The sequence below is a fragment of the Vigna radiata genome, chromosome 8 (genome assembly GCF_000741045.1).
Source record: "Vigna radiata var. radiata cultivar VC1973A chromosome 8, Vradiata_ver6, whole genome shotgun sequence".
NCBI classification, from domain to species: Eukaryota; Viridiplantae; Streptophyta; class Magnoliopsida; order Fabales; family Fabaceae; genus Vigna; species Vigna radiata.
In genome coordinates this window covers 41,338,076-41,364,614 of record NC_028358.1, presented here as the reverse complement: position 1 = coordinate 41,364,614, position 26,539 = coordinate 41,338,076, and the positions used below count along the sequence as shown (strand labels likewise).

The following is a 26,539-nucleotide window of genomic DNA, read 5'->3' as shown; positions in this document are numbered from 1 at the left end:
TATATATATATATATATATATATATATATATATATATATATATATATATATATATTTTTCTGACTACCTGGAAGGGAAGAAGAAAGAAGACAACAACAAAGAGAAGTTTGATATAAAGAGATATATAAAATTCTCTTAATCTCAAAAAAATATATAATATTATTAAAAAATTGGACAAAAGTAATATAAAATAAATATTTATGTTCTATAACACTCCATATATATGTTCCTTTTCAAGTATACTTGATTTGAAGTTTTTTATTTATTTAACTTTCGTTTTTACTTTAAATTTTAGTTTATCTATATAATTATGATGTATAAATGAAGAAAATAAAATAAAATATGTTTATAAATATTATGAAAATGAATATAATTTATTACATTTTGTGTTTTCAAAAAGTATATAAATGATGTTTAAAAAACATAAGGGGGAGAATATGGAGTAATACAAGAGAATATCTATAACCTTGCAAAGGAATCTCAGCTTATTTAAATAAAATTAGTACTTCTGACAGCATTGAATATATTTAATAAGGAGAAAAAGAAAAAGGATATTGAAAGTTTGAAACTTTGGAAAGTCCACCTTAAGAAAAGGAAGAGTTGGAATTCAGAGAATGGTGGAATGCATGAATGAAGACGTGAAAGAGGGAACGTTCACTGTGTTGGTCATTTTCTCCTTCTCTGCCGTATTCTATAATAGCTCTCTGCTTTTTGAATCTCCAATTTCAAATCAAGAAGATTCACGGTAACTGCCAGAGTAATTCACCCACGTTTCACATTCAATAATATATATATATATATATATATATATATATATATATATATATATATATATATATATAAATAAGAGGTTTAAGGTAAAATCATTTACTATTTAAACAACATTAAAATATCATTTACGTGTCATTTTATAATTGATTTAAAATTATTCCATAATCAATAATAATAATCATAAATATCATTATGTACCAATTACAGAATGACACGTAGATAAAATTAACCAATTATAAAATACACATAAATAAAATTCAAATATTGTCAAAAAAGCATTATCTAATTATCATTATCTTTACGTATAATAAATAAAATGTAGTAATAATACAATCATATACTTTTACGTTTGTTTAGCAGGTAGATGGATAAAACAATCATAAAAAATATAAATTTTTATATATTTTTAAAAGAAAAATAAAAAATAAAAAAAAGAAGTATCAAATAAATTTAACTGTCTCAAATAATATTTTCTTAACTAAAATTCATTATTTGTAAAATTTATTTATATTTATATGGTGAGGCTGCTTGCACATTTTCTTTAACTATTATAAATATAGAGTTTATAATGTTTTTTTTTAAATCTTAAAAAAAAAGTCACAATTTGTTTGACATTTAGACAGTGGAAAAGGCGTTTATTATCATTATTCTCTGTAGCCTCATTGAAATTAAGAGAATTCAATTAATTCCAATAACTTTGACTTTGCTTGTTGTTGCAAAACAACAGTAATTGATTTGTGTAAGTAAGAAATTTTATTTAAATGTTTTCCTTTAAATAATTTTTATATTTTCTATAAGTTTATTAGACATTTTCCTGTAAATAAGAAATAGTCGCCAAACGATTTGTGTATTAATTTAAAATATTTTTTATTTAAGTGATTGTTTTTTCTCACTGATCAAAAGTAAATCGCTGTTAATAATAATAATAATTAATTTGATTATTGATAAAGTTATCAACTTGGCTTTGGCTAACGCTTGCCGCCTTGTTCCTACCACTAATTATTGATAAAGTAAGTCAAGGATTTGTGTACCAACCGTGTTTTCACTGTTCATTTCAAACTAATTCGAATTTCAAAATGGTCAAATGCTACCCTTTTTAAGTCATTTCACTTAATCATCTATTTGATCATTTAACCACTATTATTATTTTCTAAAATTATTTATACTATGTATGTATTATATTATACACTTTATGACTCTTTTTTAATCTTCACGATTTCATCAATTCATCAAATTTCTAACATTTCATAAAAAAATTAATAAAATAACATAATTTTTATTTTTAAATTTGTTCAAAAATAGTATCATTTTCACTTCATTGAAAGGTTAAACGATAACAAAAATGTAAAAAGTTGGAAAATGAATGACAGCATGAGAAAAAAAATTAAAGATGAGATATACTTTTTTGCAGACTGTTAATAAAGTATAAAGTAAAAAATTATTAATTTTTTTATTCAATTGCTTATTTTTAGCATCTAGGAATATAAAAAAAATTGTTATAAAAAAACATGGAAAGAATATGAATGAATTGATTGATTGATAAAAAAGAAAAAAAAAAAAACATAAAGAAAAGATATCTATCGAGGTCATGAAACAGATCAGCAATGCACAGAACACAATGATGACAATTAATTAATATATTAATTGGTAAAAGTGAAGAAAATAAAATGCACAGTAAAGACAAAAGTATCTGGGTAAAAAAGAAAGTGTCTAGGTTCATCCTCTTGAACCAGTCTCTATCAAAGGAACCCCTTTATATATAAAATCCCAAACTCATCGTTTCTGAGCAACCCAGGTTGTCTGTTACGATCAGCATCAATCAGAGTAAGAAAGCAAGTTCACAATTTGGGCCTCCTTCAATTACCCATCTGCCCCTCTTCTCCACTAACTCAACCTTTTCTATTTTATAAAGCACATTTTAATAAAGGGTCCTCAACATAACACAACTCACTTCAATGGCGTCCATGGCCACTTTTTTCACCCAAACCTCCTTTCCCTCCCATTCTCTCTCCAAAACCTTCGACACCCATTTCGCCACTGCCCCGAAAGTCAACTCCTGTGTCAGTTTCAGGGCGAGGAGGCAAGTGGGGGTGCGTGTTTCGAGCGGGTTGATCGAACCTGACGGAGGGAAGCTGGTTGAGCTCGTGGTGAAAGATTCTGAGAGAGATTTGAAGAAGGGTGAGGCGCTGTCGTTGCCGAGGATCAAGCTTTCGCGAATCGACTTGCAGTGGGTTCACGTCCTCAGTGAAGGATGGGCCACACCCCTCAAAGGCTTCATGAAAGAAGCCGAGTTCCTCCAAACGCTTCATTTCAACTCGCTCCGACTCGACGATGGCTCCTTCGTCAACATGTCGGTGCCTATCGTCCTCGCCATCGATGATGAACAGAAGCATCGGATCGGGGATAACAAAAGGGTAGCTCTTTTCGATTCCAAAGGAGACCCCGTTGCCATTCTCAACGAGTAAGACACTAATTCATCTGCCCCTCTTTTATGTTTTTGTTATATCATGCGTTGATTCCATGCTCAATTAGCATGATTTTGTGCCGTGTTCTTTGTGGTTTTTAATTTTTCTTCTTGTGCGTAGTTAATCAATAATCAAGTAGGAGGGGAAGAGGGAGTTTTTTTTTTTTTTTTATGTATTTTTTTCATTTAATTAGAATGTACTTCCGTGATTTGATACATTTGATACACTGTTATTCGATCAGAAATTGTCATTGTCATGTATGGTACGGTACGTTTGTTGACTTGTAAATAACCGTGTTATTAGTCCTAATAAGTGGTACTCAGATTTCTTATTGATTATTTGAGTTCATGTGAATCATACCCTTATTATTATTTTTTACAAATGGTATGAGAAAAATATGAAATTAAGAGTAACTGTGACACAATGGTATGTTGTTGTGCGCTTCTCATATATGTAGGTCTGATCTATTTCTTGAGCTATGTGCAGTTTAAATGTCAACTATTGAGAACTGAAGTTTTCGTGTGCAACTGAATTTGATTAATACCGGGAAAGGGGGCGATGCGAAAATTGGGAACGAATATGCTGGGCATTAGGATTTCCGTATATGTTTTTGTTTCTTTGGTCAAATCCTGTTCGTTTTGTATTGTTATGCTGTTGGTTGAATAGTCAATCACTTACACAATGCCGTAGTGGGATTTGAGACCGTTTCCACTACTGTCGTTGTCTCCACTTTGTTGATTTTCTCATCATTATTTTTATTCATGTCGATCCAATCTTATCGAGGTTATAATATTGTTCTGCTTTCAACTTGGTGACTTCTATTGGAAAAGTTAACATAAGAAGATCCAGTCGAGGATGTACGAATTTCAATAGTTTGCCGTAACTATAAAGTATTCAATGGATATTGTGCTTGTACGGACTTATGTATATGGCTTTGCCGATTTTCGTGGTCCCAGAATACACATCAGATTGTATTTGGACTTTCTTGTTCTAAAATATCCCTGGATTAACAGACTTATTCAGGCTTCTTAGGTTTGAAGGCATGTTGGTATAGGTTCCTGGACAAAAAGTTTGCGTGCCTTATCCATTTGACCCGTATTAAGACAGTGTCACAGTTCTGTCCTAAAGCACGTAGTGTAATTCAGATATTCAAGTTAACATTGATACAAAACCTGAGATAATATGGTTTGACAAAGTTTTAGGGACTTGTATTATGATTATCATTAGGATTCTTACACGTAGGATGTGTCAAATGTCAATAACACAATCATTTCCCGGATAATTTGGTCTGCTATTACAGTTGAAGTTGATGTTTTGAACAGCTTTATAGGTGCGCATGTTAGTAATGTCTGTATGTCTGATTTTTATTTATTCTACATTCCTTCTCTTTAACTGTTTTATTATCAGCCATTCCTATGACTTATATTTTTGTTTTGGTTATTTCAGTATTGAAATTTATAAGCACCCTAAAGAAGAAAGAATAGCCCGAACTTGGGGAACCACTGCCCCTGGCCTACCTTATGTTGAACAAACAATAACCAATGCTGGAAATTGGTTGATTGGGGGTGACCTAGAGGTCATTGAACCTATCAAGTACAATGATGGACTTGATCATTTTCGGCTGTCCCCTGCAGAACTTCGTTCAGAGTTCACAAGGCGCAATGCTGATGCTGTATTTGCCTTCCAGCTTCGGAATCCTGTTCACAATGGCCATGCTTTGCTGATGACCGACACCCGAAGGAGGCTTCTTGAGATGGGCTATAAGAATCCTGTCCTCTTGCTTCATCCACTGGGAGGCTATACTAAAGCTGATGATGTCCCTCTTGACTGGAGAATGAAACAACACGAAAAGGTGTGTTTACTAAACCAAATTACTTCCTTTGCATGGCTGAAGCTATTTCACTTTCTTTGCCTTTTCTGTTGGATTTCAATAATCCCGTTGGTTTGCAACTTTTCTTCACGCAAACACATTGACTGCAAAGATGCCCGTCTTCCTAATTAGCATTGTTTCTTTCAACAGAAAAACTCAGCTCTATCAATCTGTTCTTTGTTTAGGTACTCGAGGATGGTGTTCTGGATCCAGAGACAACTATTGTATCCATATTCCCTTCTCCCATGCACTATGCTGGACCCACAGAGGTGCAGTGGCATGCAAAGGCTAGGATAAATGCAGGGGCTAACTTCTACATTGTTGGTCGTGACCCTGCAGGCATGAGCCATCCAGTTGAGAAAAGAGATCTGTATGATGCTGATCATGGGAAGAAAGTATTGAGCATGGCACCAGGACTAGAACGACTGAACATTCTTCCTTTCAGGGTAATTGAGATTGAGAATTGCCTTCTCACTGATGTTGAGTGAAGTAAAGTTCACTTGGCCTCTTCGATGTACGAGGTGATGATCATTTTCATTCTTTTTGCAGGTTGCTGCATATGACAAGACTCAGGGTAAAATGGCATTCTTTGACCCTTCAAGGCCTCAGGACTTCCTGTTCATCTCAGGCACAAAGGTATGTTTATTCTCAGAATACCAAACCTTGGAGTAGATGTTCTTGCTGGTTGAATATTATGTTAACAAGGGTTACTTGCATTTTCAGATGCGTACACTCGCAAGGAATAAAGAAAGTCCTCCAGATGGATTTATGTGCCCCGGTGGATGGAAGGTGCTGGTTGAATATTATGATAGCTTGGTACCCTCAAGCAATGGCAAAGTGCCGGAAGCTGTTCCAGCTTAATGTTGTATCATGATGTATATCTAATGATGATTGGGAGAAACCTTAAGCTTACATATTCTCCTGCTAAAGGCCATATATTCCTCAAGGATCCTGTGGTCCAATCTCTAATAATAATAATGAAAAGTTTGGAGAGGCAGAAGCACAGACAAATTGCCTCTCGCTGTATGTATGGCATTTACTCACCTTTTGCACTTGCAGTGCAATTGTGCATGCCAACTTTGTAATATAATCTGGTTGTGCTGATTATTTGGTTAGTTTTCGTCTACTACACTTTATTTCATCATTGATTTAGTCGTGCGGTCCTTTTTATCAATTCAAAACTCGCTTCACCCAAAAATTTATATTATTACGCACATAGGATTATTCCATAGTAATTGGTCCATTATTCTTAGGCGTCACTTACACATTATTACAATTACTTTATATATGCAAGTTACTGGCGGACCTGGGTGGACATTTAAACCTTTTATATTTCCAAATTGCATGAAATTATACTAAGTATTGCGTCCCTCAAATTTAACTCCAATTTAAGGTGTAAAATCATATTTGTGTAATGATAATGTTCATTAAATACTTTGTTCCCACTATTTCCGGTTGTGCGAGGAGTTTTTAAACATCAATGTGTGATTCTTGGACACCTAGGACATTTAGCGAAAACAAGATGGAAAAGTTGGTTAGTATGTGTGACGGGTCAAGTGCATTAAATTGTCACAAACAGTTACTGCACGAAAAAGAATGGGAAAATATAAGAGCACAGATCTCCAAATTCAAATATTGAAAAAAAGAAGTAAAGTGTATTAATACATGTCACAAAAATTCGAAATATGTTCACGCGCCACATACCTAGGAGAACAAATGTAAAGCACACGAGAGTGTTCTAGTGAAAAATGTTATCCTTTTTTATTCGTATACAGGAAGCTCGTCAAGTCACAATTTTAAGCAAGTTGGAATTGCTTTGAAGGAAAATTTTCTGAATAACCCACAAAGAAATGCGGTAGGATAGGACAAAGTAAAGAATAAAGGCACCCACATTAGTATAATGTATAAAAAGAATCTGTCGTGTGACCCTTTCACATCACTTTTAAAGCACATAATATGGATACAATGTAACGGCCTCCTGTAGAAATTTTGATCACAAATTATAATCCCATATACAATATCTCTCTTTTATTAACACCGCCCATTCTAACTAACTTTCCTTAATGGACAGTTATATTAGTTGACAGTTGAAGAGAAAGAACATTAATAGATAATATGCATTACAATTAGCTGTTATGAGTGTAATAATTGATAATGGGGTCTAAGACAAAAAGTGTAAATTTGTAATCATTATTAAAAACAGTTGAGATGTTAAGATATATATTGACAACCAATAATTATGTTTCAAACTTCTAAAGTGAAATCATTTTTACAAAGTTAAACAGTAAGAATGTCACGAAAAAACATTAATACTGTTTCGAAGGAATGACAAAAGCAAGACTTATCATGTAGACTATAAAGTGAGTAGGCTAGTTTAGAAGGAGAGCACACTTAAGCATACATATATCACATTCTTTTAATATTAAAGAGTGTTATCAATCATGAAATATCAAAGTTTACTTCATACTGCAACCAAAAGAAGGAATACTGCCGCCAAAAATAGTTACTTTAGAATAAGTTTTAATTTTGTCTCTCGCAATTTACTCAGTTATCAATACCAGTGTACCATGGACAAGGCTATCAGCCTTACACCCCCACGTCCAAAACTACGTATGGTGTTTGCAGCTACAAACAGGGGCTTCTAAAAAATTTCCAACCACACCAATTGAACTCCATTTACATATTGTACGATATTTCAACCATTACTGCTCCTAGCGCAGCCTGCAAACTCCTTTCCCCGTTCTGATGACCCCAAAATTTCAAATTAAATACATTAGGTATGGACTACTCAATTAAAATCCTCAACAAGAGTACAAGGCACTGTCTTTCATTCCTTTTGATCACCATAACAAAAGAAATTTAAGTAGAAACCATCAAAGGCAGTATTCCAATCGAAAATCATTTCACAATTTGTATAAAAATAATGAGTTTTCATTAACTGCATATGGATTTTCAATAAGAACTAGTCAGCCCAACTTAATATTAACTAATATTTAAAGATAACAAAAAATAATTTGCATAAAAACTACGCTCTATCATTGTCTCCTCACTTCCATCTCTCACACAAACTGATTCCTTATCCAGCCACATCGAACTATTTTTATAATCAATTTACATGAGGTATTAAACGCTCACTTTCTCTTCCTTCTATTGTCAACTGTGGGATTCCTCATGTCATTTTTAGCTAGACCAGAGCCAGGGGGCATACCGTACGACATAGGGGAAGGAGCTTGCGTAGGTGTTGTTGTGACAGCAACGCTTGTAGAAGGTACTGGTGGTAGTGCAGATGCAGGTGCCTGAGCTGGAGTTGAAAGGGGAGCAGGAACTGCAGATGTGGCACTAGGTTCAGGAAGTGATCTTGGTAAAATGTGTTTTAGCCGATTGTTCCTATAATTCTTCCAGAAGTAGAATTGTTGTCTATGTGCCAGTTCCTAAAATACAGAGACAGTGGTGTTTGGACAATCCGTGAGATACAAGTAAAGCAAAGCAACTATTTTCAGTTATTTGTTTCAAAGATGTCCATAATGCAGGCCATCTGGTAACTATTAGTGACACATGATATATATATATATATATATATATATAAATAACAAGGTGGCATTAAGCATACTCTTATAAATACCAATTGACTCACAGTATCACAAATACATTAAAAGATTGTTGATTCCCAACAGAGGAGTTTCAAGCAGAATGACTCAAGGAATTACCTCCGCCTCCGTTTCATTTTATACAGTAACAAGCAAAATTTGCTCTTCTCTTAGGCCTCAAATATAGGGGGAAAAAAGGTAAAGATTAGTGGAGATAAATATAAACAAATTCCAGCTAACTCAACCTTATTAACAATCTAATTCAATGTAACAACCTTATAAATAAATATGAACTTAACTAACAATCTTATTCAATGTAAAATTAAATTATTTTGCTTATATTTGAGCCCAAAAGTAGTACCAAAGGAAAATTGTGTTCTACAAAAAAAAGAGAACGGCGTAACTTCATTTTATACGAGGGCAAACAGATACTGCCATGTACCTTATTGATAGGATGTGCCATTGCATTGCGAAAGTTTGCATTCTGAAGCAGCTCAAGAAAATAAAGACAATGAGGATACCTAGCATTCATAGAACATGACTAAATCAGGATAGGAATCCAGCGAAGTCCAGAACAACATCCCTGAAAGTAAGGATGGACACAAAATAGTAAAAGGTGCCAGAACCAATTTATTCTCGTAGTTACATGACTTACATTAACTGTTGATTTCGATATATTCCTCCTAGACTAAACCTTTTAACCCTTTTACCCTAATTGAAACAACTGAATGCCTTAAGTAGATTTCATTACATAATCCCTTATTTGAAGATAATTCTTACATGATAAATTTAATATATTCAGGGCGCTGCCAATATTGAAGATACTTTAAGTATCCAATGAATGCTTCATCCTCAAAATAACGATTCTGAGCCAAATCTGTTTAAAAGGAAACAGATATAAGAATAAGGTAAAATAAAAACTACAAAAGTAAATCACACATTCAAAAGACCAAGCATGCCACTTTTTAAAAATGTGAAAAAGAAATTTGATAAAAACAGTAGAAATTGCAAGGTTAGGAGAATGAGGAATCCTCCTCAGATAAAGGCAAAACACAAATCAACAAAGATAAAAGAAGAGATCAATAGAAAGCTCTCAAGTCCTCAAACATATTTCTGTGAGATTTTAAAAAGGAATGGCGACAACAATTGTGAGAACAACATAAAGGATTTTAGGTACCACAATTCTGGCTCCATCTGCATCTGTATGCAAGTTTCCGCAATATCAAGAATCACAATGAAATCCAACCATGACAAAAATTTAAAATCTTATCCCCCAAAAATTTTACGCAGAATAGAAGCCAAATTGCCTAATCTTGTCCAAAATAAGCTGTGTTGTATCCAAGAATCCCAATTACTTGCAAAACCCATTTTTCACTACTTATTCTAGCTTTCCAACTACACAATTTTTTCATCCGTAGAAATTAAACACGTGTTTGGATTTACACTACTCACTAACTAAGCTAGACCCCTTGAACTATTGCTCAATGAAGTCCATACTATCAAAGCATACAAATGAAGTGAAGTGAAAATCATACAGTGGATATAGGTAGGATTGGCAAGGCACTGAACAAACTCCAATTCAAGCAAAAACCGTTGCCGCCCATCATCTGGATCTTTGTATGTGTTCTTCGGCCTGAATTAAACACAACGACCAATAGCCATAATTAGCTGACCACAAGCCACTGAACCCAAAATCACACCTTTTTCCACAAAAGAAGAAATTCACCAATACCCAAAAAAAAAAACGAATTTGGAGAATAAGTAAAGCCCTCAAAATAGGGTACACTTCAAATAAACCAGAGGACAACAGCCTTTTGAATATCATCAACTCAAACATGTTAGGCTATGATAATGTGGTATAAAGCAAGCAAATAGACGGATAATTTAGCTTACGATGATGGAGAAGTATGGGTTGAATTGTCGCTTTCGTTTTTACTGGCCATGGAATCGGTACTCCCTTAGCTGCAAGAACAACTGAGTTAGGACAGCTAGACGACCTTGCTCTCGCCTTTGAATCAGAAACAGACCCAAATCTATGAATTCGATGTACCAAAGTTGGTGAATTAGAACCACCCTCCAATCTAAGTGTTCGTTTTTTGGGCACCTCTTTTTTTATTTTGAAATACCTTCCTTCCCCGAATATATTTATGGGGGTGCTGAAAGAAGAAACCCTTCATTTTTTATAATGGGCTTCACAGCGACCCAATTTTAGAGCAAAACAACTGTCTCGTAACATTATGCTCAGGTGCAGCAAGAAATACTGCTCAGCAGGGAGCAATGCCCTTAAAAACTCCGTGACATTGGATCCTTAACATATTATGGGCCTCCACTAGCAACCCAGTGTCATCTATTAATTAGGTGTTGTTCCCTACACCTCCCCAAGTGGGACCTGTACCTCCCCACTATTTTAATTTATTTCAAAAATATTTTACACCTCCTCATATTTTCTTTTATTCCAAAAATACCCTACACCTTCCCATTATCCTTAACCATCTTTCTCTTTCTCTCTTTACATTAATGGAGCATTTACATGGCTCATTAATGGAGCATTTACATGACTCAAATTTCAACTTCTGATATATTTTCTTAAATAAGTTTGATTCAATCTTATTTTTACTGTTCAATATATTTTTTTCTTTTCAAATTACTTAATAAATGGTAAAATTTTGTTCTAAATTTCTAGAAAAATATTTATATATATGTGTGTTTTTTTTACATATAATATATATAATTTTTAACATTATATTATGTTTTAACTCACNGACATGTTTGACTCAAATAACATGAATAAAATATTTAATTTATTACATAAATAATATAAAAATATTATTATATACTTAAAATATAAAAAAAAAGTTATTTCTTAAAGATTTAGAATTTATTCAGTTCTTTCGTCATTATAAAGTTAGTATATAATAATATATCATTATTTACTATTAATATTATTATGTTTATTATTTTGTATTTGCATCTAACTTTTAATTTTATAAAATAGAAATGGTGGAAGTACTAATATTGAAGTTTCCTTTGAATTTTATGTTAAAAATTATAGATATTATATATAAAAAAAACACACATATATATATAAACATTTTTCTAGAAATTTAGAACAAAATTTTACCATTTATTAATTAATTTGAAAAGAAAAAATATATCAAGCAACAAAAATAAGATTCAATCAAACTTATTTAAGAAAATATATATCACAAGTTCAAATTTGAGTCATCTAAATGCTCCATTAATGAGCCATGTAAATGCTCCATTAATGTAGAGAGAGAAAGAGAAAGATTGGTAAAGATAGTATAAGTGTAAGATATTTTTGGAATAAAAAAAATAGTGGAGATGTGTAAAATATTTTTGAAATAAATTAAAATAAGGTGGAGGGAGTAACACCCCTATTAATTTAGTTGAAAATGAAATAATTGAAAATGAAATAACAGCTAAGTACATAGGAACGTCGAAATAAATAAAATCAATTGAATTTGTTAACCCATTTAAAAATGGACTAGATTGAACCCGGTTTAATGTTGTACTGAACTACTTGACTCCGTGGATAGGATACCTGCTAAAATTTTAAAATAATAAAAATAAACAACTTTTAAAAAATGGATAATTCATTAGTTAGTGAGAAGGTTTTTGAATAGAGGGTAAGTATGCCTAATCTATTAAGAAAATAAAATGGTACAGTTAAGAAAAGTTGGTAGTGAACCACTCCTATGTATTATTCAGAGAGAAAAGAAGCAGTATAAAATGGAGTTGACTGCAAATACAGCAAACGAAAGCACTGAAAAATGAATGAAAGAGCAAAGAAAAAGCATGTGAGGGAAGTACCTTCAGTTCCTTTCATATGGGAAGTAAAGCCAGGCATTCCTAAGAAATATTGGAAGCCAGAGACAGAGGTCTCTTCCGTTGCCTCTGTTCCATTTCTTTGGGAAGAAAAACCAGGAAAACCCTTTCCTAATTTCTCAGATTTATCAGTTAATCCCGAGAAAATACTCATTCATGTAGCATCATCTTCTGGTTTTTCTATCGCATGCAACTTTGGCCACGATGGCAAAGACAAAGAAACCTGCAATTATGACAGTGAAAGCATAACTTGTTTAGACCTTGAAGCTTTTACATTTGATGCAAACTGTGTTGCGCCATCAGAAAAAGCTTCTACTTCCTCTCCAGCCTCCTCAGAGACAGATAGTAGCATAAGCAGTTATGCAACTGGCAGGTCAAGCCCAATTGGTGCTACTTTCCTTGAGACCCTTTTTCCTCTGTATGCAAGGGATCAGAACCTGGAAAAACAAACTTCTACTACACAAGAACTAGAACCCAAAGATTTCTATGATGAAGATATTGTCAGTGACATTTTAAGGAGGCCACCAACACTCGGAGAGCTAATTATGATGAGCCGGAGAAGAAGCTGCAGAAGAAAAACCGTTCAAATGAATAAATGGGATCCCCCAAAGGTAATCATTTAATCACAAATTTCCCTTTCAAATCACGATGAATTGTCACATGCATGGTTATGATTTTGTGCAGAAAATCCCAAGACAACAAATTTTTGGATGTTTCCCGTTTGTAACTAATAGCAAAATGATCGAGGGGCTTCTGAAGAAAAAGTACTTCCCCAGACTTAAACTGATATAGACAGAATCAATTATGGAGAAGGAAATAAATATCAAGAAGAGAAGTACCAAAAGACTGCTCCAGAACAAAATGCCCATCTGCCAATTGATTTTGAATCAGACTCTTTTCATTTCCTATGCCTATTCTCTTGCAATTTGTGGGTTTTATTTAGTTTTGCACTCTAATATATCCTCACTGCTCTCTCCAAAAGATAGTCAATGTGTACGTTCTTCATCGAACAACTTACTTTTTGTGTGATAATCTCTCCAAATTAAGGTTTATTTTTAAAAACAACACATGTGTTCTAATAAAGGTAGTAAAAGAAACAGCACAAGTTAGAGATATGAAGTTCTAATTTCAATCAGAAAACGATATAAAGACACTTGAAGAATTGTATGTAGAGTGTATCTCATGAGTTTGAAAATGGCTCCAATAACAACATTTACATGAAAATAACTAAGTTTCAAAAGCAAAGTCTACTGTTTCAACAATTCTTTTGGTACTATTCAATAAAAACTAAAGAAATACTGTAGAAAAATGACGAGGGTACACTTTAATTTTTTTTATGGGTGTCAGAGGTAGACAAAAGAGATAGAATTATTTTTCTTAAAAATTAAGTGTAGAATATTGATGTAATGAAATAAAAAGTAAAACCACTTTACTCATATTTCCAAATAAATTTGTTTAACATTCTTTCTGTCTGATCATTTAGATATATATATTTCAAACACTAATTCCACTTGATTTTAGTATATTCCTTTTAATCTATCATATTTTATCCCCGTCTTTAAATTAGAATCAAATTTTGAAATGTTTAGCATAAATCTGAAATATCACTTACATATTTAAAAATGTATATTCATTATATATTTCATAATAATATATAATTTGTTTCAAAAATATTTATTTAGTATAAATTATATGACAAAGAATATGTTTATCCTATACGACACGCATATGCAAATACTTCAAAGTAAAAGTATTGCGAAACAACATGCATACTACATGTGTTGCACGTAGCAGACTCTGTCCATGAAAATTAAGTGACGAAAAGAAGGTGCAGTTTTCTAACGGAGACGTTAGCTGTAAACAGTAAAATGTCTCATTCTTCTTCAGGCATTAATTGTATGCATGCGCAGTGAATTTATGGAAGACATTGGTGCGCGTAACTATTCATTGCTCATCACAAATTTATGATCAGCTATGACACCCAGATATGAAAAAAAATTGAATGATACATATTAATTTCAAACTATAACCTATATATATATAGAAACTTATATTATAAATATTTGAAAGAATTATTGGATTTGTGGTTATTAAAACCATGCCAAAATCATGTAAAAAAATGTCTTTCAAATAAAATAATTTACCTATGTATGACATACAAATATACTATGTGTGTCCCGAAATACGTCATTTATGAGGCGTGTCCAATATTCATAGATGATCAGTAATAATTTTGCTGTCTTAAAAGCCCTGTGCCTCGCAGGGGACAAGAGTGCTCTTTAAGGCTGTAACATCAAATACAGGCTCTTCTACCTCTAATTTTTCTTACTAAAAGTACAAAACTATAATTGTTTGATTTAAAATTACAGAACTTGAAACTACTAAATTCACCATTCAATTCAGAAGAATCATGTCGAAGACAATCTGTCAAACAAATTAACCGTATAAGTTGCATACTTCAAGGAAGAAGCCAAGTTTACCGGTACCCGTAATTTTGTTGTCTTAAATGACAAAAAAGCACAAAACTCGTTCTTTTCTTCAGTTAAAGGATTATTTCGTGGTCAGATATAGCCATAACTTATTTGCGAAGTCAAAGTAAAAGCATAATAAATAGAAGCAGCAGAATAATTTGCTATTCAATTGACAGATAGTAATATGCGAAAACAAAGTACTTGTATACAGTAGAAGAAACTTGCATATGCTCTATAATATAAAGTGTTTAATCCCCTATCGATATGCTCCATCATCTATTTGTTAAATGTTGTAAACGATTATATCTAATCACAAAAAGAAACTAGTTTCATGCAGTGTGAATGTCATGGACATGGAGACATGAATCCTTCAGCAGGTACGTATGTAGAAACTAGGAATCGCGATCAAGTGCTCTTGGATATAACATCCCCAAAGCGAACGAACCATTGAGCATTGGTTGAGTTGTTATCTTCTTGGTGAGGTTGTCCTTCCACTTTTCGAGGTTGTCCCTTCTCGATCACAAAATGGGCATAGTCAAATTTCTTTGCAGGTGGAGCAAGGATCTTACTTGGAGGTGAAGGAAGCAGTGATACCAGAACCCTGGCTACTTCATGCATGGTAGGCCTATCAGAAGGGTTCTTTTTCGTGCAAAGAAGAGCAAGCTGAAAGGTCTTCTTAACATGAGCTAGATCAATGCAGGTTATAGACACCTCTGCATCAACAGCCTCCATTACAGTGTTGTTATCTGTCTTGGCCAATATCTGAATTCATGCAAAAATCAGTCCCCAAATCGAGTTAAATGGAGCTAATAATTTAAATATACATGCATTGCTCTGTAAATGGCCCTCCCCAAATGAAAAAACTGCTGATTGCGAACACCACATTATCCACTACACAAATGGTTTGCATATATAACAAGAACAATGACTATGAACCAAAAATAGATTAAGAGCGTGCAAATAATAATACACGTACCAATTGATGCAAATTAGACTCATTGTCCACTGCCTTCTTTCCAGTCAGTAGTTCCAAAAGAACTATGCCAAAGCTATACACATCTGATTTTTCATTCAGCCTAGATGTCCGGGCATACTCAGGGTCAATATAGCCAATAGTTCCAAGGACATAGGTCGATGCATGAGTTCTCGAGGTCGAGATGCATTTTGCAGTACCGAAATCAGAGAGATGAGCCTCAAAGTTCTCATCCAGCAAAATATTCGAAGATTTAATGTCCCTGTGAACTATTCGCGGGTTACAATCATGATGGAGATAAGCCAGTCCTTCGGCTGCTCCAACAGCAATCCTCAGGCGTGTTTCCCAGTCAAGTTTTACCTTCGAGGGACCTGCATCAGGTGAAACATCTAAGGTACCAAAGCCAAAACTAGCAACAAGCAATTTGACAACATAGAGAATTTAAAAACCGAAAACAATTAAGAGAACACTTGTAACGAATAATTTCAAAATCTTCCACCAAATTCAGTTAAGACATTTCTACACAGTTAAGTAACATTACCGTGTAGAAGATCCCACAATGACCCATTCGCCATATAGTCATAGAAAAGAAGATTTCCATCGGGAGTGAGTGCATATCCATGCAAGGTGACAAGGTTTCTATGTCTGATGCTACCAACTGTCTCAAGTTCGGTCTCAAACTCCCTTAAATTGTGTGGGTGTTGGTTATACAGTCGCTTAATTGCAATTGGTCGGGAATTCTTCAAAACACATTTGTATACAGTACTAGAGGCACCATAACCTATGATATATTTCTCATTGAGATTCTCAGTGCTTCTCATAATATCATCCAAGGTGTGGATAGCCATATCCATGTGCAGAATAACTAGTCTTGGAGGACCTGAAATGAGGCCAGCTCAATACAACAAAGGCAGCATTAAACTGATACCACTAGTAAATGTAATTTCAACGTACCTTGCCCAGTTCTGCTAGATCCCTTCATCAATTGTTTAGATTGGCTGGATCTATAGAAGGCTACAATGACCATGGCTAACAATATCATAATTCCAAGCGTGAGACATACTACAGCAACTCTGGAGAAAATCACTGAAAAAAAATGTACAAAATTGACCTCAATATATTAAAATAAGTCACTTATAAAAAGGAATTTTAATATGGAATTGGCATTACACCTCTTGATTTTGGAATGTAAGGACGACATATTGATCCCACCCAATCTCCACATAATAATGAATTTCCGAAGAAGCTGGCAAAGGTTACATTATGTCAGTAATACATAAAATATAAGAAGCAATTGAAACTAAAGGCCTCTCTACAATACCTGTCAGCTGAAAACCTTGAAAAGTTCTTCATTGAAGGAATTACTCCGGAAAGGTTGTTATAGGACAAATTTCTGAAAAAAAAAATTATAAGAACAGAAAACGGTCCATAGATAGCTAAAATGGGACAAAGTGGCTGTCGGGGATACTCACAATAGTGTAAGACTAAAACAATTAGTCATCTGATCAGGAATCTTCCCTCGCAGATCATTGTTGTTCATAATCCTACAATATCGTTTAAGTAAAAATAAGTTGAAGCTATTACCCACTGATGGATCAACACTACATAAATATAAAATAGTACAAAGTTATGCATACAAAGACATCAGGTTCTGCAGCTGTCCAATTTCCGGAGGAATGCTACCAGAGAGATTGTTGAATGACATATCACTAGAAGCAGAATAAATTACATGTTAATACATTAACTAATGTAAAAATCTTAACAAGACGTTGAAGTTTATACTTCCACAGAAGTATATAAAACTCACAGAATTTGAATGCTTCTGAGATTCCCAAATTCAGCAGGCAAGGAACCTCCAAGGTGGTTGTGACTTAAGTTGCTGCATTTGTAACGTGAAAACTTATTCAGGAAAGCAATAATACAAAATTAGAAAAATTATCAATGTTCATTACAATTTCTTTCTTACAGGGTCAAGAGATGTTCCAGATAACCAACAGATGCGGGAACAAGTCCTGAAAAATTATTGCAAGATAGATCCCTGAAACAAGGTATAAAATAAATAAAGGTCATCTTCCCCATTGACAGTCATCAGGTTATATATGTTTTTCTGAGGAAACATACAATGTATCTAGATTAATAATATGCCCCAACTCAACAGGTATGGTCCCCTTGAAGTTGTTCGCAGAGAGGTTTCTGGACGTGAAACGGTTAAATTAGTAAAAATAAAGATATCTGGTAGGAATATAATGAAACAAGATTTAGATAACGTACAAGTATGTCAAACTACCAAGGTTGCGGAAGCTCAATGGAATGGAACCACTCAACTGATTACCATGCACATTACTGAAAGTAAAACTAAACAAATCATTGAAAAGTCGTGCTACGGTATTGAAAAGAACATGATATTCTAACTAGGTCGACAGAACTTGCACGTAGCAACGGGAAATCTTACAACTGATTTAAGGCTGTGCAGGAGCTTATGTTACGTGGAATAGTTCCATCAAAATGATTATTGGCAAGATTCCTGAGAATAGTAAATGAAGCTACTTTACACAAGACACAGAAACAGGTTTTGATAGTGTAACCGATTGACTATAACTTACAATTCAAAAAGATGTTCTAGCTTCCCAAACTCATTTGGAATTTTTCCAATTAGGTGGTTGTCATTCAATTGCCTGGAGAGAAGATAATCCGTAAGTGCATTCACAAAAACATAGACTTCTGATACAAATATATAGGTTAACTCACAAGTAGCTCAGTTTGGACATATTGCCTAGTTCAGGAGGTATCGGGCCAGTAAGCATGTTTCCATGAAGGTACCTGACCAATTAAATTTCTCAGACGAAAACCAGAATAGCTAAAAGTTTAAGTCAATGTATAGTTACACTCACAGCTTTCCGGTGAAGGTCAGATTCCCAAGTATTGGGGGAATTGATCCCACTAACTCATTCTCACTCAAATCCCTACAACAATGTCACGTTAAGATACAAAAGACATGTTTAGAAATTACAAATGTTGAAGTAATTGCCTTACTCAGAGCGCCAAATTATTAATATAATCTTCAAATTAGAATAATGATAAAGAAGCATACTTACAATATTGCAAGGGCTTGCATCAAACCAATCACTTCTGGAATTGTCCCAGTTAATCTATTCCCTTGAAGTGACCTGGGCAGAAATCACAGTAATACTCGATTACATACATATTCTTTAAATGTGTCTCGTCAATTCACAGCACCGCTAACAATAAAACAATAATCTCACAGTGAAAATACTCACAAAGTAGCAACTTGCAGAAATCCAATATTATATGGAATCTCTCCAGTAATCTGATTATATGATATGTCTCTGAAATTCAATGAAATAATAGGGTGGCAACGATGAGACAATTATCGAAAATCAAATATAGAACATACCAAACACCAGTTACTTGGCTTACAAGATTTCAAAACTTGTACAGTTCCCTATGCTGTCAGGTATAGTACCAGTCAAATTGTTGCCTCTCACATCACTTAGAAATCATGGAAAAAAACAGAAGAAAAAAGTTAAAAACAGATGTAAGGTTACAAGAGAGATCCAATGCGAAGCTTCATCATGCTTGGGTTGGATTACTCACAAATACCACAATCCAGTTAATTGACATATATCAGGAGACAGAGTACCACTCAACATGTTTCCTCGTAACCCACTGCATCGATGAACAATCCCAAATAAAAGCTCTCGAAGTTAAAGATCTACTAAGATACAGCCAGACGTAAAAGAAAAATACAAAAAGAAAAGATAAAACCCACAGGTACTGCAAGACTTCATTCCAATAGAGTAATCTGGGGATCTCTCCAGTGAGCCTATTTCGAGCAAGATCACTGTAAACATAACAGAACAGTAATTGCACTTTTTTAGAGGCAGCCAAAGCAACAGATCGTTAAAACACTAAAGTAACAGAAACTTCTGTCATTTACTCTTTTCATTAGAATGGATAAATGTCATTTAAAAAAATAGCAACAAAATAAAATTTAGTATTGAGAAGAGAAGCCGAACTTACAGAGTCTTGAGATTTGGAATTTGGGTTAGAGTTGAAGGGATAGGGCCAGTTAACTGATTATTCTTTAAATTCCTGTATCCACCAATTCAACTTATGCGTCATTCAATTAAAGCCGAACAACATAATAAAGCGTCACTTCTGCATTCAAACTTACAAAAACTCAAGTTGCTTTAGCTTTGACAGGGAGAAAGGTATATCACCATAAAGGTGATTATCAGACAAATCCCTACAATTGAAAGAGAAAAAAATGTAATAAGCAATTATAAAAAGAAATATTTCCCAGTAAAACAAGATCAACATGGAAGTAGGTAATATGAGAAGCAAGAGTAGAGTCCTACAAAAGAAAAAGTGCTGCACAGTTTCCAATTTCATCTGGGATTTGCCCCGTTAATTTATTCCCTTGCAAGTCTCTGGTCGAAAAACATGCAGACATCCCAGAAACAAATCAAAGGTCGAGCTTAAACACACATGCATTTCAGATGACAACGATAAATCATTTATGCGTAAACATACATGGACTGCAAGTTTCTCAAGTCACCAATGGCTGGGGATATCTCCCCGCCGAGGTTCAAGCTGGACAAGTTCCTAGAAGAAAATAGCAAAAACTTTAAATCAACACAAACAGTTAATTAATATGAATGGTTGTTAATTAGAAAGATTAATACAAACGAAGCAAATAATAACAAAAGGATAATAAGCTCACAGAGAAATCACAGTAAGGCTGCCATTATCGCAGAAAACTCCACGCCAAGAGCAAAAGTCGTCATTGTGGACGTCATCCCAGTCAAGAAGCACGTCTGCCATATTGCTGAAAGTGGCCTTCATCGCCATTAATGCTTGTCCTGCACATTTTCAAGGCCGTTCAACACTCAAGCATCTCCAGAGCTCAGTACCGTACAAATCTATCAATTATCAATTCCATAGTAGTACACAGTGTTCCATCGTCTACGATTAGCAATTATAGGGACAGATTATGCAACAAAAAACATTGGAAAACAAACTACAAAATCGCATACAAAATACTTCCAAAATAAAAACAATTACATGAGCAATGGGGAAAACGTAGTTCAGAAAATAACAAAACATTGCATGAGCAACTGGAAGCAAGGGTCAAATAAGGAGATTGAGATATACCATTTTCCAATTCAAAAAAATTATTTAAGGATGAACACGAGTAAGAGTGTGGCAGTGAAAGAACTCAATTTATCCATGTGGTCTAGTTTACTTAAATTTCAATATTATAATGTCAAAGTTGTAATTGTAATGAATAAAAAATCTAAAAAGGCACCCAAATGCAGAAAGGCGTCCAAATAAAAAAGTAGAACCGGAATACCCTGAAACAGTAGAATAAAAGGTCCAAGTGCCAAACCCAAAGTAAACAAATTTCCATACAGATTAAAATATTGCCAAAAGTGTTCCTCACTAAACAATCCATCAGTAATGCATTTACCCAAAAATTAAAACGATTAGAAAATAAGATTTCCTTAATCTGCATCATTACTCTTACATAAATCACATTGAAGTAATAATGTCCGCAAAACAGGTCAACAAAGAAATCAACATCTCATTACAGTTTCGAATCTATTCAAAAAGTTTCTTCCTTTGGCCCGGTATGGCTTGAAACATCCACCGGAAAAGAGAGCAAAAAGGTATAAAAGGTATTGCCACCTCAATTATGAAGGAAAATCTCAACACGTGAACTCTTTCTTGGAACGGAAAAGGCACTTAACTCCAGGACCCCCACCCCCCTCTCCCCACAACTAAAATAAAACACACCCAGGGTTGTTTCACTAAATTCAGCATCGTAAACATCTAAAACCCCGACAAAAACACCGTAGAGTCGAATGTCTACAGAGAACGACGCGAACGTAATAAAGAGAAGCTAAAACTGCATTCGACGTGCGGCAACAAACAAAAAACAACATTCCTCTGGAATGCTCTTGAAGTATATACGAAGCAACGCAAACGAAAATAATATTAATAATAATAATAATAATAATAACACTGTTTGAGGAGAGCCACCACAAAAGGGGTGGAAAAGATACGAGGAAATGGAATCACCACAACCGCAACAACTACCCATAGGAACAACAGACAAAAAAAAAGACATGCACAAAGATTTGACGGGAGAAGCAAACGAATAAAGCAAAAAAGACCCAAAGGGGTGAGTCAAAATGGCAATGCACCCACAAAACACAAACCTTCTTCGCTGAGGGGCAAAGCAAATGGAAAGAGAAGGAAGAGCATGAGCAGAAGAGGAGACATGAGAAGCTTCAACTTGTGGTGGCCAACATAAAACAACGGCGCCAGGCCATTATCTTCCATGGTCGCCAACCACAGCACGTAGCGGAAAGACCAAGTATGAGGGGAATGCAGTTAATATTATTACAACGACAATGGTTGTTTGGTAGAAAGAGAAAGAGGGATTGCAGGTTTAAGGCGTGAACCGTAAAATACAGTGTTATGATGAAAGAGAATGGGAAACGGCGGTGAAGCGACGTTAGCATAGGAGACTGTCACTGTATATAAGGGTGGTAGCCGCCGTCATTCGTACTCGCCGTTTCCCAGCGTATTTGACAGCTATCGCTTTTTTCTCAACTTACGCGCCTCTCTTGGCGTGAGCCTTAATTTCCTTTTGTTTTCTCACCAACGAATCTGAACAATGGCTATATAAGCATATAAGACAGTATACCTACGCGCTCTACGAGCCACGGACAGCGTCGTTCGAACGCATTTGGATTATGGAGCGCGTGTCGATGGAGCGTGCGTTCCAGGGAGGCACTGATAATAGAAACTAAGAATACTGTCTTTTTTTTTAAGATAAAAGTAAGAATATTTAATCCTACTTTCAGTTCTTACAGTTTTTTCCTAGATTATGATAATGTGTGTTTTGATATTTGTTTATACTACACACACTTAAACACTAGTAGAAAAACACATGTTTCAAACTACTTACCATATCTGTATTTCACGTTGCTCTAATAAATGTATATTCTTTATAATTTCATTTAACATACAAATAAATAATGTTTAGTGAATAACGAATAACGCAGTCTTTGTTATGGGCTATTATGTATGTAATTGGAGCTCCAAAGAATTAATATATAATTAGAGAGTAAAGCGTGATTGGTGAATTAAATTAAACATAGGCTTAATTTATTTGTCTGGACTCTAAAATTAGATTTATTAAGAGATAGGAAAAGTTTGGGTGTTGACATTATTTGAGGGAAATGGAAAATAAGAAAAATAGAAGGAAGGGGTTTGTCGTTATGCCAGAAAGGAATGCACATGCATTGGTTATGTGATGAAAGAGTGAGTATCTCTAGAAAAGAAAATAGGAAAATTTTACGAAATGAATGATGATAATTACTATTTGCATGTGAAAGGAATCAGAAGAGAGCATGAAAATTAAAAAATAAAACACACAAAACAATGAGAATTGTTTTGGTGGCGAATGGTAAAGAAAGAAGACTGAACTGTGTCTGAAAGTGTTTGGAGTGATGAGCAATAAAAGAGATTTGCATATAGCAATGTATAAAGCTGACTTCGCTGAGTCCTTTTCCTCTTAAATTATAACTGTCTTCCCTTCATTTGGTAATTATCTCTTTGCTTTCATTTCTTTTTCTTCTTTTTAATGCTCTCTGCAAAAGCTTTTGCCTTTTTCTTTTCTTCCATCTAATGTAAGTAATTACAACACTACTTTTATTTAATTGCTACCTTTCTTTTCTCTCCATTACAAACATAAAAATAATATATTGTTTTTATCAAATATCTGAGGATAAAATTATCCACTAATTATATCATAATATATTGATTCTATTAAACAATTTAACATAGATGGAGTCACAAGGTATTGAAATTGGAACAGAAGGGAAAAAAGAACAATAAAGTTCTGAAGTAATGTTTCATAAAAGGGGTCCAAAACTAATTCCTGTTTCATGATCCGTCACCAAACACTTTCCGTTTTCCCAAATCTTGCAGCAAATTATTAGGGTGTACTTTTTTAAGTTAACAAAGTTATGAGAAATTTAAAATCAACACTAATGATTGGTGAGCGATATGAGTTCTCAACTATCAGAATAAAAAAAAAATTATAAATGATCAATTAATTTATTCATTGAAAAATCATAATAATTGAGTAATAAATTGAATAATATGAGGAGGAGAAGAGGAAGAAGAGCAGAGCAGGAGAGTCAGTGGAGACAGTGCTTCAGAAAGAGATTCTGGCGGCACCATATCCGCCGGTATTCCGCCGTCAGAAGGGTACGGTTGGCCGGCGTGACACCATGATGTGGGTCCCACAGACAGTGAAGACAAAGTTAGATGTATTTGTTCTGGGGACACAGGAGCAACAAATTACTTGAAAATGATGATAGATGGTTACTTATCGTATTTCCTCCCTCTGACACTACCAACATACCATTATTTCTTTATGCATGCATTTAGCAAAAATATTCAAAAACCCATCTCTCAACATTGTAGTTAATTATGCTTAAGCCCTTTACTTTTCCCATCATGTTGCTGCCACATGCTTTAATTACGGTTCAAGTTCCTAGGCAACTTCCTTCATCTTCAATACATAATTACTTTAATAAATCTTATTTCTTACTTAAACTAATTAAGCCCGGAATATATACAAAAATTTAAACTAATATTTATTATTTTAAAGTTTCTTTCACTGCTAAATGATGACTTCTGATGCAATAAATACATTCATCCCCCAAACTGAAGTGACTAAAATATCTGTTTTCAATAGAATAAAAAAATCAATAAGACCTATGATTACCTTGGTTAAACGAACATTTAAAACCAATGTCAAAAATGACGCATAAGACTGTTAGTGCAGTCACAATGATTACACCAAACTGTAATTTTCAACCCCAAGTCTTTTAGTGTAATTAGTTAGGGTGTGTTTATTTGGGATAATTGGAGGAGAGTAATTAGGGGAGATTTGAGAAAATTTGAGAGTGATTTTTTTTGTGTTTATTTGAGTGAATTTGAAGGTAATTGAGAATGGATTTGAGGGTGAAATTTGTGAGAATTAGTGTAGGATTTGATTGATGTGATATTTTTAAAAAATTTGTTTAATTGGTATAAATTAAAGATTACCAAAATATCCCTAGGTATTAAAGTGATATAAAATAATATTTGTTAATGTTATATTTAATTGTAAAAATATTTATTAAAATTCAAAAATTAAAAATAATTATTAAAAAAAATTAAAAAGTAATTAAATTATAATTTAGTAAAATAATTTATTTTAAAATGTAATATTTTTTTTTAATATAATTTAGTTCCAAGTTGAATGAATTTATCATTGTGTACTTGAAAAGTTTTTCATTTTAGATCTCTCCTTGCAAATTTTTAATATATTAATTACTTATTGTATATTCTATTTTTAATGTATCTCTACTAAATAAATTTATAGTATTAAAAATAAATAAAAGAAATGGAACTTTAGCTTACAATTAAAAGTATAATTTTAATATAAATTCCGCTTATAAATTTTATAAATTTAAAGTGATTTTGCTTATAAATTGAAAAAAAAAAAGTATTTCATCAAAGCAGTGCGTTTGCTTTTTCCAAAATGGTTAGAATCGATTCATGTTGTAATATAATCGAATATATTAAACTACCAACATTTAAGAGTATAAATGGTATGATTGGGATAAAACATGAATTTGAAATTATGTACCAGATATCTCACTTCTAATAATAATACGTAAAGAAAAATATTAAATATTGAAAGTTAAAGAAAATTACTGCATTATTTGTATCGCCATGGACATGTATTATGATGGTGTTAAAATAATTTTAAGAAAGAATTCTTTATCATGATATTCATTAACATATGATATGTCAGTAAAAAATTATGGTAAACTTTAATAATTATTCACATTCAAATGTAGTATAATTAGTTTTGTACTAAAAGTGAGAGGAATTTTTAATCATTAGACTATTTAAATAATCGAGTTTGATGTGAATTGTTTGTGTTAATATATTATAATTTAATGTATTTCATGTCTTCTTGGTTTATAACTGATATAATTTAAATAATTATTTGATTGATAAATGGTTTGTATATTTATTATTATAATTATTACTTTATATAACTATATTAATATATATATATATATATATATATATGTGTGTGTGTGTGTGTGTAATTATCTTTTTTATTTATTAATTTTATATTATTAAATTAGATGTTACAATATTATTTGGAAAATATTAAATTAGAAAAATATAAAAATTTAAATGTTTATATAATTTTATTTTGTCGTTATATAAGTATAAAATAATTTCTCATAAAGATAATTTTGTTGTAAGAAAATGTTTATTTATCTTATATAGGTTATTAGTAACTAATTTACATATGTAATTTAACTTTATATATTTAAATTGTTTTATACAACAAGGCCATAGTTATTTTTGTGGGTAAACTTGATAATGAATCCATCCATCTGGTTTAGGTATTTGGTATCAGATTTAGGTATTATTTAAGGAAAATCATT

General features: G+C 33.2%; 4 protein-coding genes across 7 annotated transcripts; 2 read left to right on the top strand and 2 right to left on the bottom strand.

The window, feature by feature from the left end:
- The first annotated feature begins 2,549 nt into the window (after positions 1–2,549).
- Positions 2,550–6,235, top strand: LOC106772622 (ATP sulfurylase 1, chloroplastic). Its single transcript, XM_014659149.2, has 5 exons — positions 2,550–3,232; positions 4,683–5,088; positions 5,292–5,552; positions 5,656–5,742; positions 5,830–6,235. Exons 1-5 carry the CDS (start codon positions 2,727–2,729, stop codon positions 5,965–5,967), a joined length of 1,398 nt encoding a protein of 465 aa, XP_014514635.1. The 5' UTR covers positions 2,550–2,726; the 3' UTR covers positions 5,968–6,235.
- A 1,786-nt stretch (positions 6,236–8,021) lies between these two features.
- LOC106771045 (mediator of RNA polymerase II transcription subunit 31) lies at positions 8,022–10,796 on the bottom strand. The gene is made up of 5 exons (XM_014656930.2): positions 10,587–10,796; positions 10,229–10,326; positions 9,474–9,570; positions 9,136–9,214; positions 8,022–8,537 (listed from the first exon to the last, which is right to left on the bottom strand). Exons 1-5 carry the CDS (start codon positions 10,634–10,636, stop codon positions 8,238–8,240), a joined length of 624 nt encoding a protein of 207 aa, XP_014512416.1. The 5' UTR covers positions 10,637–10,796; the 3' UTR covers positions 8,022–8,237.
- A 1,616-nt stretch (positions 10,797–12,412) lies between these two features.
- LOC106771711 lies at positions 12,413–13,557 on the top strand. Its single transcript, XM_014657716.2, has 2 exons — positions 12,413–13,150; positions 13,224–13,557. The coding sequence occupies exons 1-2, from the start codon at positions 12,485–12,487 to the stop codon at positions 13,329–13,331; spliced, it is 774 nt and encodes a 257-aa protein (XP_014513202.1). The 5' UTR covers positions 12,413–12,484; the 3' UTR covers positions 13,332–13,557.
- A 1,603-nt stretch (positions 13,558–15,160) lies between these two features.
- Positions 15,161–22,698, bottom strand: LOC106770949 (LRR receptor-like serine/threonine-protein kinase ERL1). Of its 4 annotated transcripts, none has more exons than XM_022785649.1 (27): positions 22,226–22,696; positions 20,728–20,866; positions 20,538–20,609; positions 20,363–20,434; positions 20,179–20,250; positions 20,025–20,096; positions 19,774–19,845; positions 19,599–19,670; positions 19,422–19,493; positions 19,262–19,330; positions 19,079–19,150; positions 18,875–18,946; positions 18,732–18,803; positions 18,587–18,658; positions 18,436–18,507; positions 18,255–18,338; positions 18,105–18,176; positions 17,950–18,021; positions 17,791–17,862; positions 17,621–17,692; positions 17,456–17,527; positions 17,305–17,376; positions 17,156–17,229; positions 16,938–17,069; positions 16,525–16,863; positions 15,987–16,354; positions 15,161–15,772 (listed from the first exon to the last, which is right to left on the bottom strand). In XM_022785649.1, exons 1-27 carry the CDS (start codon positions 22,347–22,349, stop codon positions 15,416–15,418), a joined length of 2,982 nt encoding a protein of 993 aa, XP_022641370.1. In that variant the 5' UTR covers positions 22,350–22,696; the 3' UTR covers positions 15,161–15,415. The 4 variants fall into 4 exon arrangements, with proteins under 4 accessions (XP_022641370.1, XP_014512292.1, XP_022641371.1 ...); XM_014656806.2 differs by having other exon boundaries at positions 18,255–18,326; positions 22,226–22,693; XM_022785650.1 differs by lacking the exon at positions 18,105–18,176 and having other exon boundaries at positions 22,226–22,698.
- Between the last annotated feature and the right edge of the window lie 3,841 nt (positions 22,699–26,539).